General features: G+C 50.7%; 4 protein-coding genes across 4 annotated transcripts; 2 read left to right on the top strand and 2 right to left on the bottom strand.

Moving 5' to 3' along the window:
• Window positions 1-1996: 1996 nt before the first annotated feature.
• MYCFIDRAFT_173404 (uncharacterized protein) lies at window positions 1997-2843 on the bottom strand (the record flags this gene model as incomplete). The annotated part of the gene is made up of 8 exons (XM_007926836.1): window positions 1997-2111; window positions 2138-2195; window positions 2233-2309; window positions 2342-2394; window positions 2448-2588; window positions 2618-2635; window positions 2668-2687; window positions 2729-2843. 8 exons carry the CDS (start codon window positions 2841-2843, stop codon window positions 1997-1999), a joined length of 597 nt encoding a protein of 198 aa, XP_007925027.1.
• A 22-nt stretch (window positions 2844-2865) lies between these two features.
• MYCFIDRAFT_207267 (uncharacterized protein) lies at window positions 2866-5921 on the top strand (the record flags this gene model as incomplete). Its single annotated transcript, XM_007926835.1, has 5 exons — window positions 2866-3398; window positions 3426-3468; window positions 3521-5166; window positions 5196-5257; window positions 5292-5921. The coding sequence occupies 5 exons, from the start codon at window positions 2866-2868 to the stop codon at window positions 5306-5308; spliced, it is 2301 nt and encodes a 766-aa protein (XP_007925026.1). The 3' UTR covers window positions 5309-5921.
• An 823-nt stretch (window positions 5922-6744) lies between these two features.
• On the bottom strand, window positions 6745-10110 carry MYCFIDRAFT_152624 (uncharacterized protein). Its single transcript, XM_007926834.1, has one exon. The coding sequence runs from the start codon at window positions 10032-10034 to the stop codon at window positions 6864-6866; it is 3171 nt and encodes a 1056-aa protein (XP_007925025.1). The 5' UTR covers window positions 10035-10110; the 3' UTR covers window positions 6745-6863.
• Window positions 10111-10763: 653 nt separating this feature from the next.
• Window positions 10764-12974, top strand: MYCFIDRAFT_134399 (uncharacterized protein; the record flags this gene model as incomplete). The annotated part of the gene is made up of 1 exon (XM_007926833.1): window positions 10764-12974. The coding sequence occupies one exon, from the start codon at window positions 10764-10766 to the stop codon at window positions 12972-12974; it is 2211 nt and encodes a 736-aa protein (XP_007925024.1).
• Window positions 12975-13297: the final 323 nt, after the last annotated feature.

Here is a 13297-nt window from a genome sequence, read left to right as displayed (position 1 = left end):
ATAGGAAAAGAAAATTAAGTATATACAGCATAATTAGAATAGTATAAATTCGAGGAGATAGGCAACCTAGGCGCGGCTTTATAGTCTATTATTGCTATAGATAAGGACAACGTCGCCTCTCGAAGGCTATTATTATGCTATTAAGTATAACCGCAACAAGCGCAACCTCGTGTTCTATAACCTATATAGTACTATCTTAGAAGTTCTTTAGGTAGACGATAGACAGCTTTATAAGGCATAACTAGCAAGCTATAGGATCGGCAAGCGTATACAATATTAGTAGACAAAGCGATTAGTAGGCTTCGAGTTTCTATAGCTACTAGCGGCTTAAGATCTACTACGGAAATAGGTCGATATTGCTATAGAGATAGAGGCTAAGGCGGCGCTAGTATATAAGGGCATACTACGCAGCTATAATAGAGTAACTCCGGCTCGTTGTAACTACCTCTCTTAGTTCTAATTAAGGCTTCTGTACTACTATATTCTACGAGACTACCTATTCTATAATAGACTAGAAATTACTAACTTCTAGTAGAGGCGATATCTCTAGCTATTTATAGGCCTTAACGTTATATCCGCTAACGAATACTAGTAACGACTAGACACTTAATAACTCGTAATCGAGAGTTACGAAGAAGACAGTATTGCGCTAGCAAGCGCACCTAAGTTACGAGACCTGCGAGGCTACTTTAAAGAGGCCGTAGAAACACTAAATTTAAAGTACTAGCGTATAGCAGACGACCCTACTATTTATAGTAATATAAAGGACTTATTCTATACCTTCTACGTACGGAAGGTTAAAGACTTCTTAGACAGTTGCTACGCCCTTAATATTAACTAGTTTATCGCTAACCTATAGGAGGTCTAATTTATAGGCGAGACTAAGCGATAGTAGATAACTAAATTGCCTACTAAACCTATTACTCTAACTCGCACTTAATTGCTACTAATAACGCCGGAAACCTATTACGTTTACTATAATATAATACTGCGGCCGTTACTATCTAAACGGCGCGTTTAATTATTACCTATTCGATAGCCTATATTCTTATTACCTGCTATAAGTAACCTTACTCCGAAGGCGCGCCTTCTACTACTATAAAGCGTCTTCTTTAATATACTAACTCGCCGCGAGACAATACTATAAATATAGTCCTTATAAGCGCTTAATTTAGATAGCGTTAAAGAGGTAGATTTAATAGGAGATAATATACCGCCGCCGCCGCCGCCGCCGCTACTACCGCAAGGTCTACCTACGCTACTAGGCCTCCGTTACCTTAGTACTAATTAGAATTAGGGTAAGCTATCGTAGGACCTTATATATAGCATTTGCGAGGTTAATAGTATTACTATAGACGACCGTTGCTTTAAAGATAGTAGCCTCTAGGGCTTCGAAGAGCTTCTTACCTAGTACGGCGTAAGCTATAATATAATTAAGTTAGTAATAAAGTATCTTAACGACGATAATAGCGAGCAAGCCGCTAGGCGATTATAAAAGTAGATAACGGACGACTCGGACGACGATATTACTAATAACTTACTAACTAACGAGCGAGTTAACTACGAGATAAGAGGCGTAAGAACATATACAGACTATTACTTAACTAACGGTAATAGTAGCGGTAATATAACACGTATTACAAGACCTCGTATTAAGCAATAACGAGGCAGAAGAGATAGTAATTAGCGAGGCTAGGCTTTCTAATATAGTCGTAGAAGGCGGTAATTATATAGTAATAACTCTTAGTATTTATAATAGTCTCTTCTACTGCAAAATTGCTGCTTCTATAATAGTTAAATAGTTAAATAGCCGCTTTACTAATAGGCTCGAGAGAGGCGCCCTTCTTAACCTAATTTGTTACTACGCCGAGCGGTTCTAAACACTACTAAACTAGAGGATTGCGGGTAGCTTATTGCCTAGTAATTACTAGTAAAACGCTGTGCTTATAACTCTATTTAGGTTTTACTAAAACTCCTAACATATACGACGAATTAACTACACGCAATGCCATCTACGCGTTTCACGAAACGAAGTCAAATGTGCTGACTCATCTTGCGCCGGGTGCGCACGTGATGAGGCCACGACTCCAGCTCTCAAGTTAGATGGCTGCCTTGGTAAGCAAGGCACAGGCAACACATACTGGCCTCAGGCATACCATGTCTTCTCGGTTTGAAGGGATGATCACAACTATAGTCTGGTGTGACATTTGCAACCTGTTCCGCACCATCCACCACACGTACACGTGTACAAGAGCCGAGGATAGCGATGTTCATCAAACACTGGTGGATCATCAGTCAAGCCGGGCGGCCTCTGAGACAAGTATGCAACGTTGCGAACCACGCTGCCTTGCCGTCGTCAGCCAAATTCTGTTTCTCGTGTCCCCGGCCTCCCCGCTTGTCTACGCGCAAGGCAACCCTCTATATGCAGTAGCGTCGAAAAGGAACACGGTCATTTCGTGCTGGCTGACTCCTTCTTTGCCTTCTTTGCCTTCTTCGCCTTCTTGGCCTTCTCGTTCTGCCCGCGCCCGCCTTTTCCAGCAATACTTATCGCCAGTGAGCGAAAGAATCACCATCTGCTTAATTCTGTCCTGGAAGTCTTCTTTCGGCACCGGCAGACGCGGGGCAATCGGATGTGCTGACGTCGAAAATCCGAAAATCGAGGTCGACTCGAGAATCTGCTGGTCGGTCTCATCACAGATGCGGTCATGGTGTCGTTATTGAAGGCCACAGATACAGGTTTCTTCGGGCGCAAGCACGCCAGGCCAGTGTTGATCTCCAGTGTGTCCAGGCACGTGAGGAGCAGCCGAATGCGTTCCGTTCAGCAGCACGAAGGGTCTTGCCATTGATCAGTTCCGACTTCGTAACATGAGCATCACTCCACGCCATGCCTCGCCTCTTGCCACACTTCCTCTGATACCGACAGCCGGCAGCAGCCCCGGCGAAAAGACTTCTTCATCGGAAAGCTCCGGGCCACACACAACGACAGCTGCTTCCGTACTTGCTCCAAAGACGTCGCCACCATCGAGTCCGCACGTCCGAAATCGCATCTCCACGAAGTATGCTGAGCGAGCTCCCGTCCCTCGTGACAGCGGATACGGATCAACATGTCCATCCCGGCCACTGGCAAGCACGCTCCAGCACATACAGCCGGCCGATCCATCCATCCGGAGACATGTCCCAACATCAGACGCCCGCCATTCTTGTCTTCGGTCGGATATGAACCCGCGGAGCAAATCCCAGGCTCTCATCTTGCAGCCTGATTCGTCTCCCATCTCACAAGAACAGCTTGCGGCAGAGGTCAAAGGAATCTATGCTGGTTTGGTCATGGTCGAAGCGAAATGTATCAACATCAATGCTGCTCACGTCGCTGATCCAACGTCTCCGCTCGGCCCAGAGCAGTGGCAAGCACTGATTGCCTTGCACAGAACATTACTGTACGAGCACCATGACTTCCTCATGGTATGTCACGTGACACCCTCCGACATTTGCTGCACGCTGGACTGACCCACGTTCGTTCTAGGCGACGCAGCATCCCTCAGCGACTGCCGCTCTCCGGGGCCTCGCCACAAAGTATAGTATGCCGGCCCGGATGTGGAAGCACGGTATACACGCATTTCTGGAAGTCTTGCGACACCGCCGGCCTGACTCTCAAGACTACATGTTGGCTTTCATTTATCTCGCCTACCAGATGATGGCTTTGCTGTTCGAAACTGTGCCAGGCTTCACCGACACCTGGATTGAATGCCTCGGAGACCTCGCCCGATACCGAATGGCAATAGAAGAGGAGAAAGAGGCCCATGCCACTTGGGGTGGTGTTGCAGCTCGCTGGTACACCATGGCATCTGACCGTCACCCTGCCATTGGACGCCTCTATCATCATCTAGGAATCTTGGAGCGGCCCAGTCTTCGCAAGTTCTGCTTATATGCGAAGTCGTTGACCTGCGTCATACCCTTTCCAAATGCTCGAGATTCCCTCTCAACTCTGTGCGGGCCCATCGTACAGGATGATCAGACCATTCAGAGTAGTAGACAGTCAGCTGAAGCTCGCATCGTCACATTCCATGCCTTGGTCTACACGGCTCGTGCAAAGACCTTGGTCGAGGATGTAGGCCAGGACGCTTTGCATTTACTCGGTCAGCAGCCTAACAAGCTTCGCGACTTTGGAGCGTATCTGGCCGTCGCGAATGTCGCGGCACTCTTCGATCTAGGTAAACCAACCAATATGCTTTGGCAGTTGTACACTGCTGCTATCAACCAGGCGATGCAGAGCTCGAGACCATCCGTCACGTCCACCATGCACACCGACGATATCCTGTCAAAGCTGCTTCCGGATATGGGCTCAGGACCGCTAGCCACATCAACTACAGGCTTCTTCATCGATTGTTTTGACTTTGTTATACGACAGTACAACAGCCCAGACATGGTGAGAGATAGTCTCGGTTTTGTACACATCACACTCGTTTGGATCCATTCCCTTCATGCTTTGCGAACCCGACTTAATAGCGGCAACCATCATACGTTTGACCTTCCCGTGGATGTCGGGCGGCTACCTTGGGGCGTGGTTGCGGAGTTTTTGAATACGCTGGCTTCAATTGATCCAGTTAGCACATACGTACTAGAACGTGCTCGACAAGGTAACTTCCTCGGCGCGGAACGCAAAGAAAAGGCGCAACCTCTTTCGGAGGACTATACTATACGTGGCCTGATCTGGGGTCAATTCTACTTCTGCCCCGGCTGGTTCGATGGCCAATGCGAAGACGATGGCCGAGCGATTGAAACAAATTCCATGGCAGAATCACGAGCTGAGAGGGTCTTGTGGCTTGGACTCTATCTCGCCTTCCACACTGAGCACCTGCACTACGATGTTCAGAAGAAGCTCTTCTCCACCTCCATGGAACGTAACGCAGCGACTTCTGAATCTGCACACCCTGCAGCGGTGGCGCCTGTCGACGTGGACATGGAGCAAATATCTGAGGCTGTGGCGCTTTCTCCACGTTCAGGAACCTCCGGCACGCGGTCGTCCACATCGAGTGGTAGCAGTGAAGATGGGTTCCACAAGGTCAAAAAACCCAGAACAAATCGCTACACCTACGCCAATGCAGTCGCAAAGCCTCCTCCTGACACCACACCCATCCGACCAAGAAAAGCTAGGCGAGACTTCAACGCGTTCCACGTTGTTGATGAAAACGCACCAGAATGGTCTATGCAATAGCTACCGAGCACGGCTGGGCGAATGGCGTGTCGCAAGAATACGGTTGTGACTGTCGCCTTAAATCATTACAAACAGGTAGCAGTCACTTCTTATTGATGACTCAAAAAGTTAAATTCATTCTCAAAAGTCGATGCCCCTCGACGTGCTACGGTCACAGAGCACGGAGTTTATGACGTTTCCGTGAGCTCTGAATACTACGACCGCAAAGATGGATTTTCGCATATCAAAGACTGGCTCATTGGAGGTCGGTAGAGTCTGCGACACACAATCAACCATCAGCAGGCGAGATGGTCGTGCTTCCGACCCCCCAACGGCAACATCTACCTACTGACAACCAGTCAGTGCCACGAAAGACCGCTTCAACCACAGTTGAAATTGAGTACCTTGTCAGCCTTGTTCGCTGGAGCGCTCTCCAGTCCCTGAGGCCGCTGCACAGCTTTCAAGTTGATTGACGAGTCCTTGCTGAGTTCGGACAGACTTGTTCGAGACTCTCCCATGGGTTGGGAGCACTTCTTTGCCTCATTATCCTTCTCAGGCGTCTCGAAAACGCAGCCGACACCTCTCAACAACCTTATGATGGTCAGTGACTGCACCTCCGCTCAAACTGCACTTCGAGAACGAACTCTTCCTCCTCCGAGAAAATGGGTTCGAGCCGCCACTCGACTGGACCAGCACGATCTTTGTCGCTAGCCATGATATACAGTAACACAAAAATCTTTGACGAGAAAAAAAAAAGGGGGGGGGGGGGGGGGGTTCATGTGCAATGTAACTACATTCCTAACGTAGCCCAGACTGAAAAAAAAACATCGGGCCCCTGACTCTTATATATATTCCATTGCAAGAAGCGCAGAATTCGAGCACGATTCAAGCACGAGGATCTACTTCGACCCGCCAGGATCACGAAACTCGTAGCGACCGACTTACTACAAAAAAAAATCGAATGTTCGGCGAGTGAAGTGTGAGTGATACCGTCACGTCTCCTGCATTATTGTCGCTGGAAAACGCCACGCAGGGGAAAAGAAAAAGACGATGAGAACCGTACAATCCGAGCTTGTCCGCAAGATTTTGCAACGGTTCGAGATTACCATGGTTGAGGCCTGATGGAAGCCAGCCTGCTGCATACGTGCTGCCACCATTTATTCTGATTGCAAGACAAGACACGTACGCAGTGTGTGAAAGCAGGGTTGACGTGGTCAGGAGAGACGCTTCGCCGCTTTCTTCCTGACCCGTCGTCGGTCCGCCACGAAATGACTCGGGATCATACTCTTTTCTTCAAAATGTAGCGCTCGGATTAATGTATTGCCAAGAACTGGATAGGTATATTCATGAAATTCTTGATTCGATGAGGAGAATAGACGGCACGGGAGAGGCTTGATGATTATGCAAGTTGTATCGCCAACGTCAAGTGACACCGCCTGTGGAAGCGGTGAACGAGAAGGCAAGGGACATCGGGGTTCTCGCCAACCGGGTATCTACCTCACACGATACGTTGCAACGAGCATAGGGAAATGCTTCAGAGGGGATCATGAGATCCGTGTCAATATGTATAATCGTGCAGCTTTCCCGGCTCAAGGACACATAATCACAACCGCAGCAGAAAAAAAAATCTTTATGTTGCACCACCCGCAATGCATAACACTTCTCCATGCGTCTATTCTCCCTTGAGCTTGTCCTGCTTCACGCTCCAAGCCATCTCGAGCAGGTCCTGCTCTTCCTTCAGATGACTGCTCTTGAGACCGGTAGCGACTGATGCGCTTGGGTTACGGCCAGCGTACATGACGTGCTTTCGGTCATGGTGTTCTGTGTGGTTGAGAAGGGTCTCTATTCTTGGTTGGGTAAAAGACCATGCACCGGCGTTGAGTGGCTCTTCCTGACACCAAACGATGGTCTGGGCGTTGGGATAGCTGTCAAGGTTTTCCTTGAGCTGCGCCCATGGGAATGGGTTAAGTTGTTCAATACGGGTAATGGCGGTGTTAGTCAAGTTGTTTTGCTGTCGGTACTTGAAAAGTGCAGCAAAGACTTGTCCGGAGCAGAGGATGACGCGCTCGATCTTGTCATGTGAGTCGATCTTGAATTCAGCATTCTCATCGTGCGCTGGGTCTGGCACGATCCACTGGAAGTGGCTCTCGCCGGTGAATTCCTCGATGTTTGATCGTGCGAGTGGGTGACGCAACAAGCTCTTGCTGAAGAATGAGATGAGCGGCTTGCGGAACTGCCTGTTCATTTGTCGACGGAGGATGTGGAAGTTGTTGGCAGGAGTTGTGCAGACTGTGATCTGCATGTTGCAGTCCTGATGTTGACGTTCAAGCTTCTCTGGCGATGGGAAGATGCGAGGATCTTCATTACAGAGCTGGAGGAAACGTTCCATACGACCAGAACTGTGCTCTGGGCCTTGACCGTCATAACCGTGTGGGAGGTTCACTACCAGACCAGATCTCTGAAGCCACTTGACTTCTCCAGAAGCAATGAACTGGTCGATGATACATTGGGCATTGTTGGCAAAGTCGCCGAATTGTGCCTCCCAGATGACGAGAGCGTTCGGCGAAGAGAGCGAGTATCCGTACTCAAATCCAAGTGCACCAAACTCGCTCAAGCTGGAGTTGGAAATGACGAAGGATCCCTGATCCTTGCTTACGTGCTTCAGAGGCGTATATGTGTCTTCGTTCTCTTGGTCGTGGAGGACAGCATGGCGCTGCGAGAATGTACCGCGCTCTACATCTTGACCTGAAACACGTACGTGGTGGCCTTCCATGCACAGAGAGCCGAAAGCGAGAGCCTCAGCAGTGGACATATCGATGTTCTTGCCCTCATTGACAGTCTTTGATCTGTTGGCCAGAATACGCTTCAGGTTCTTGTGGACATGGAAACCATCTGGTGGCTCGCCAATGACTTTGGCAATGTGCTTCAGCTGGTCGGCTGGAAGTCCGGTTGGGAGATGGGGCAAGACCTCAGTAGCGAGCTCCTTGGGCGACTTGAAGCCGTGCCATGCGCTGGTGAGCCATTCCTTGGCAGTTGGCTGGTAGTCCTTTGATCGTGCAAAAGACTCCTCGAGCATGCCCCACACCCAGCTCTTGTGCTCATCGATGTCCTCCTGAGTGAAAGTCTTGTTGTCAAGGAGCTGTTTGACGTACTTGTCGAGGACAGGCGGTTGCTCGCTGATGCGCTTGTACATCAGTGGTTGAGTAAAGGATGGCTGATCCGTCTCGTTGTGGCCTTGCTTTCGGTAGCATACAATGTCGACTACCACATCCTTCTTGAACTCAGCACGCCAGTCGGCAGCAAGCTGGCAGACGAAGTTGAGGGCTTCAACGTCGTCACCGTTTACGTGGAAGACAGGTGCATCTACGAACTTGGCAATATCAGAACAGTATGGCGTCGAACGAGCAAAACGTGGGTCAGTGGTAAAACCGATCTGGTTGTTGACGATCAGGTGGATCGTGCCGCCCGTGTGGTATGCCGGAAGTGCATAGAAGCCCATAGTCTCGTATACGATACCCTGAGCAGCGAAAGCAGCGTCACCGTGGAGCAGCACTCCCATTGCGGACGTTGCATGAGTCTCATCGTTGTTGTAGTGGAGGATGGCGCGGGTCTTGCCGAGCACGACTGGATCCTCGGCTTCCAAATGCGATGGGTTGGCAACAAGCGAGAGCTGCACACGCTTGCCAGAAGGCGTGGGACGTTCAAAGTTCATGCCCAGATGGTACTTGACATCTCCAGATCCCTCATCAGCAGCATCTGCAGAACCTCCAAATTCGGAGAAGATAGACTCGTTCGGTTTGCGGACGACGTTGGACAGCACGTTGAGACGACCTCTGTGAGGCATTCCGATGACAATGTCTTTGACACCGTAGTCGACAGAGCGATCGATAAGGGCCTTCATACCGGGAATGAGCGATTCACCGCCTTCTAAACCGAAACGCTTGTCGTTGGGGTACTTGGTGGCTAGGAAACTTTCAAAAGAAGAGGACCAAATCAGCCTGTCCAGAATGCGTCGCTTCTCGTCGACGGAGTACTTGTAGGGCTGGGGAACCTCAATCCTCTGTCGAAGCCAATCGCATTGTTCTCGATCCGGGATGTGAATGTATTCAATACCGTAAGGGCCACAGTAGAGGCGTTCACAGGTATCAATAATCTCGCGCAAAGTCATCTTGTGCCTCTTATCGGTCTTGAATCTTGGCAAAATACCAGGACCCAGTGTGAACTCGGTCTCCATATCAGCATCTGTGAAGTTGTATGTCTTCAAGTCCAATTCTCTTGGAATATTCTTCGAGTTGTCTCTAATGCCCAACGGGTCGATGTTCGCCTTGTGGTGACCACGCGCCTGGTACGCGCGAACAAGAAGCTGCACTTTCAAGTGGTTCATAACGTCACTGCCCTGAGCCTCGGCGGCTCCAGAAGAGGTGGAGAAAGTGGGCGCTGGAACGCCTCCGGCAGGTTGTGGCATAATAGTTGGTGGAGGTGTGAAAGCACGGCTCACGGGCATGTCGCCACTCTCCATGTTTCTGAAGTAGACCTGCCATGAAACATGTACGGATGAAGGATCGCGTTTCCATTCTGAGTACATCTCATCGACATAGTTGGCAGTGTTTCCTGAAAGAAAAGAGTCCGAAGGGTCTACGCCGCGATCGGTCTGCTCGGCTTGCGCAGCATATTTGCGATGCTGCGAGGTGAAGGCATTGTATGAGGCGATGCCAAGCTCCCTTCTGTTCGCGACCAAAGCTGTTCGAGGGGTGTTTGGAGCGACGGAGGAAAAGGATCTGGCAGCATTCGAGCTACCTGCAGCCAGACGTTTGCTGCACAGTCGGAGTTGTGAAAGCAGCATGGCTGCAGATGCTCATCGCTTTGCTCAGCAGCAGGTCGGTGGCGTGGGTGTTCGGTATTCGGTGCTGGTGATGCAGGCGCATGCGCAGGAGGGCGGTGCGGTGCGGTGCGGTGCGGTGATGGAAGAGTGAGAGTGAGAGGCAAAAGACGCAAAGCAAGCAGTGAGACTGCTTTGAAGCGGCAGATCGGCACACCCGTCCCGTCCCGTTCCCTCCACCACGTGCGCGTGCAATGCAACAGTTATCTTATTGGGGATGCTGGAGTGCTAGATGGCATTGCGCATCACAGAAATCGAGAATTGATGTGAGATGGATTCCCGCGAAAGCACGAAAGCACCCATGGCATGCCCGGACTCCTAATATCCTCGACCCCGACCCCGACCCCGACCCCCGCTCTTCCCGTTCGTCTTGCAGCCGCATGCCACATGGTAGGAAGGTGCTCAGTTCAGTACGTAAGCATGGCATGTCATGATGTAGGTTCCTCTCAAATGCACCTCTGGCATAAATCCAGCCTGAATGTTGATTGACTCATAATGCTTGACATCTCAGTCTGCCACCCCTCAGCGGTAGCAGTGAAGTGACCAGTTTCTGGATCCCGTGAAGAGCTTGGCGCTCGCGCGAGCTGAACCTTATTATCCCGCGAGTCATGTTCCAACGACATTCTGCCTTCCACCTCTTCGCCATCTGAATTTCGCCTTCAACACCAACAAGAGGCTCGGCCACAGCGCATCATGGCTGAGAAGCGCAAGTTCACGGGTGCCGGCAATGCGCCACATAAGGCGCCCAAGCTAGGCGCGAAAGGCTCTTTCGCAGCCAAAATGATGGCCAAAATGGGTTGGAAAGAGGGCGAAGGTCTGGGTATGGAGGGCGAAGGCGTCGTCAACCCCATTGAAGTCAAGTTGCGTCCGCAGGGTGCAGGTGTTGGAGCTGTTAAAGAGCTCACGGAGCAATACAAGGAGGAAAAGCGCAGAGCGGCCGAGAAGCGCGGCGAGCAGTATGAAGACAGCAGCGAGGAGGAACGAAAGGCGCGCAGAGAGCGCAAGAAGAAGTCTGCCGGCGGGATCAGTGGTGATAGCGGCGCGAGTACGCCAAGCGGACCGCGAAAACCCAAGACCAAATATAAGACAGCCGCAGACGTGCGAGCTGCGGCGCCAGGACTACATGTTCCGCCACAGATGCTCAGCTCCATTGTTGATGCGACCGGTGCACAGACAAAATTGCTAACAAGTGCAGCGGGGTTGATGACTGCTTCTGGAGTACCAGCAGAGTCAGAGGCGGAAAAGATCGCAAAGAGAGAAAGGCTAGAGCTTGAGGCTTTCATCGAGGCATGGCATGGAGTGCAAGAGCAGAAAGCTTACATCGAGGAGCACGCGGGACAACAACACCTGGAAGCGGAGGCCCAAAAAGAAGATCTCGAGAGATTACAAGGTGTCCTGGAAGCCATTGAAGGTCTCCGCCTAACGACAGCTGCAGGATCTGGCAGCGATGATGTTGAAGCAGAATGGACAGCACTCATTGCCAAGCTTGAGGATCTTCAGAACGAACACAAACATGAAATCGAGAAGTATGATCTCCAAGAAGCAGCTGTCGGCGCGCTCTTCCCGCTGTTCAAGAAACAACTGGCTAGCTGGTCACCTTTAGAGGATCCAACATTCCTGGCATCTGATCTGGCTTGCATAAAAGCTTTGCTAGGACTCCAACCTCGAGAGGAAATTGTCACTGCCCGTAACCTCGGCGATTTGGACGAAAGCTATGCCAGATCGAACCGCCAGAAAGCGACCACTGCATACGAGACTTTAATTTATACCATCTGGCTACCCAAGCTTCGAACAACTATCACGAATTGGGACGTCCTTAATCATACGCCTTTAACATCACTGGTTCAGGCATGGCGACCACTGCTACCACCATTCATATACAGCAACCTTATGGATGTGCTGATAGTTCCCAAGCTAAGCACAGCACTTACAATGTGGGATCCCCGCAAGCGAAAGCATCACCACAAGACTGCTACCGTGAAACACGCCCGACCCCACACCTGGCTATTCCCTTGGCTACCATACCTGCCGCAGTACCACCTCGACCCCAAGGCCTCCTCAGGATTCCTGGTCGAGCTGAAGCGACGCCTGAGGCAAGTCCTGGACGGATGGAACGTCTCGTCAGGCGTACTGCCTGGCTTATTGGAATGGCGTGACCTTCTTCGCTCAGAGCTTGATCATGTTCTCGTCAGACACCTGTTGCCCAAACTCGCACGGTACTTGTCCATGGAATTCGAAGTCGACCCAGCCGATCAGGACCTCACAGCACTGGAGAATGTCTTCAAATGGGAAGAATTTTTCAAGACCGACGTGTATGTGCGGCTGCTTGTCGCCGAATTCTTTCCAAAGTGGCACTCGATCTTACACCTCTGGCTAACATCTGATGATCCAAACTTCGACGAGATTCTGCAGTGGTTGACCTGGTGGCAGCAGCAAATTCCAGAGAAGTATAGCTCACATCCGGACATCGTGAAAGAATGGGATAGAGGCAAAGAGATGGCCATCAAAGCTACGGAGCTTCAAGACGAGGGCAGATCAATGGCCGAGTTGGCTGCTCCAGCTGCTGGCCCTTCACGCCCTATTGCGAAGGAGGTTGGCAAGAAGCTTGCAGCGCAGGAAAATGCCGCGAGTCGCCCCATTGCTGGCGAACAATTAACGCAGGACTTTAGAGATGTGGTCGAGGCTTGGTGCGCCGAGGAAGACCTCACCATGGTACCGCTGCGTGAAGCACATCCGCAAAGCGGAGCTCCTCTATTTAGGATCACAGCTAGTGCTACGGGCAAGGGCGGCGTAATTGTTTATCTCAAAGGCGACATCGTGTGGGCTCAGAAGAAGGCGGATCGAAGCGTCTATGAACCGATCGGGTTGGATGAGAAGCTGGTTGATCGTGCTGAAGGCAAGTGAGGGGTTTTACAACCTCTACACGCCTGTATCGTCGCCGGTGTCGACGGTACGGGCACTGATTTCAAAGGTGAGACCCCTCGTCGATCTCAACTAGAAAGGGCGCTTCACACTGGCTCTGGCTAATTTGAAGAGGTGTTGAGTAGTGTTGGAGACGGAGCGCGGAATCGCTCGTCCAGGATCATCCATAGTGCCGCCCCTAAGACACCACGCTATCAAGTGGCAGAATCCAATCACAATATCAGGCGTCACCGCAATCTACGGACGGCACTATACGTTCTCGTCAGAGCTTGTATCGGTGCCTTTCGTTCTCTCGGCACAAGACA

This window comes from Pseudocercospora fijiensis (assembly GCF_000340215.1).
Source record: "Pseudocercospora fijiensis CIRAD86 unplaced genomic scaffold MYCFIscaffold_3, whole genome shotgun sequence".
Classification (NCBI taxonomy): Eukaryota; Fungi; Ascomycota; class Dothideomycetes; order Mycosphaerellales; family Mycosphaerellaceae; genus Pseudocercospora; species Pseudocercospora fijiensis.
Note: the sequence above shows the minus strand (reverse complement) of the source record. Positions and strands in the feature narration are given on the sequence as shown.

What these genes read in the sequence shown, in the direction of transcription:
- MYCFIDRAFT_152624 (XM_007926834.1), bottom strand. Translation starts at nt 10,034, where the DNA reads ATGCTGCTTTCACAACTCCGACTGTGCAGCAAACGTCTGGCTGCAGGT.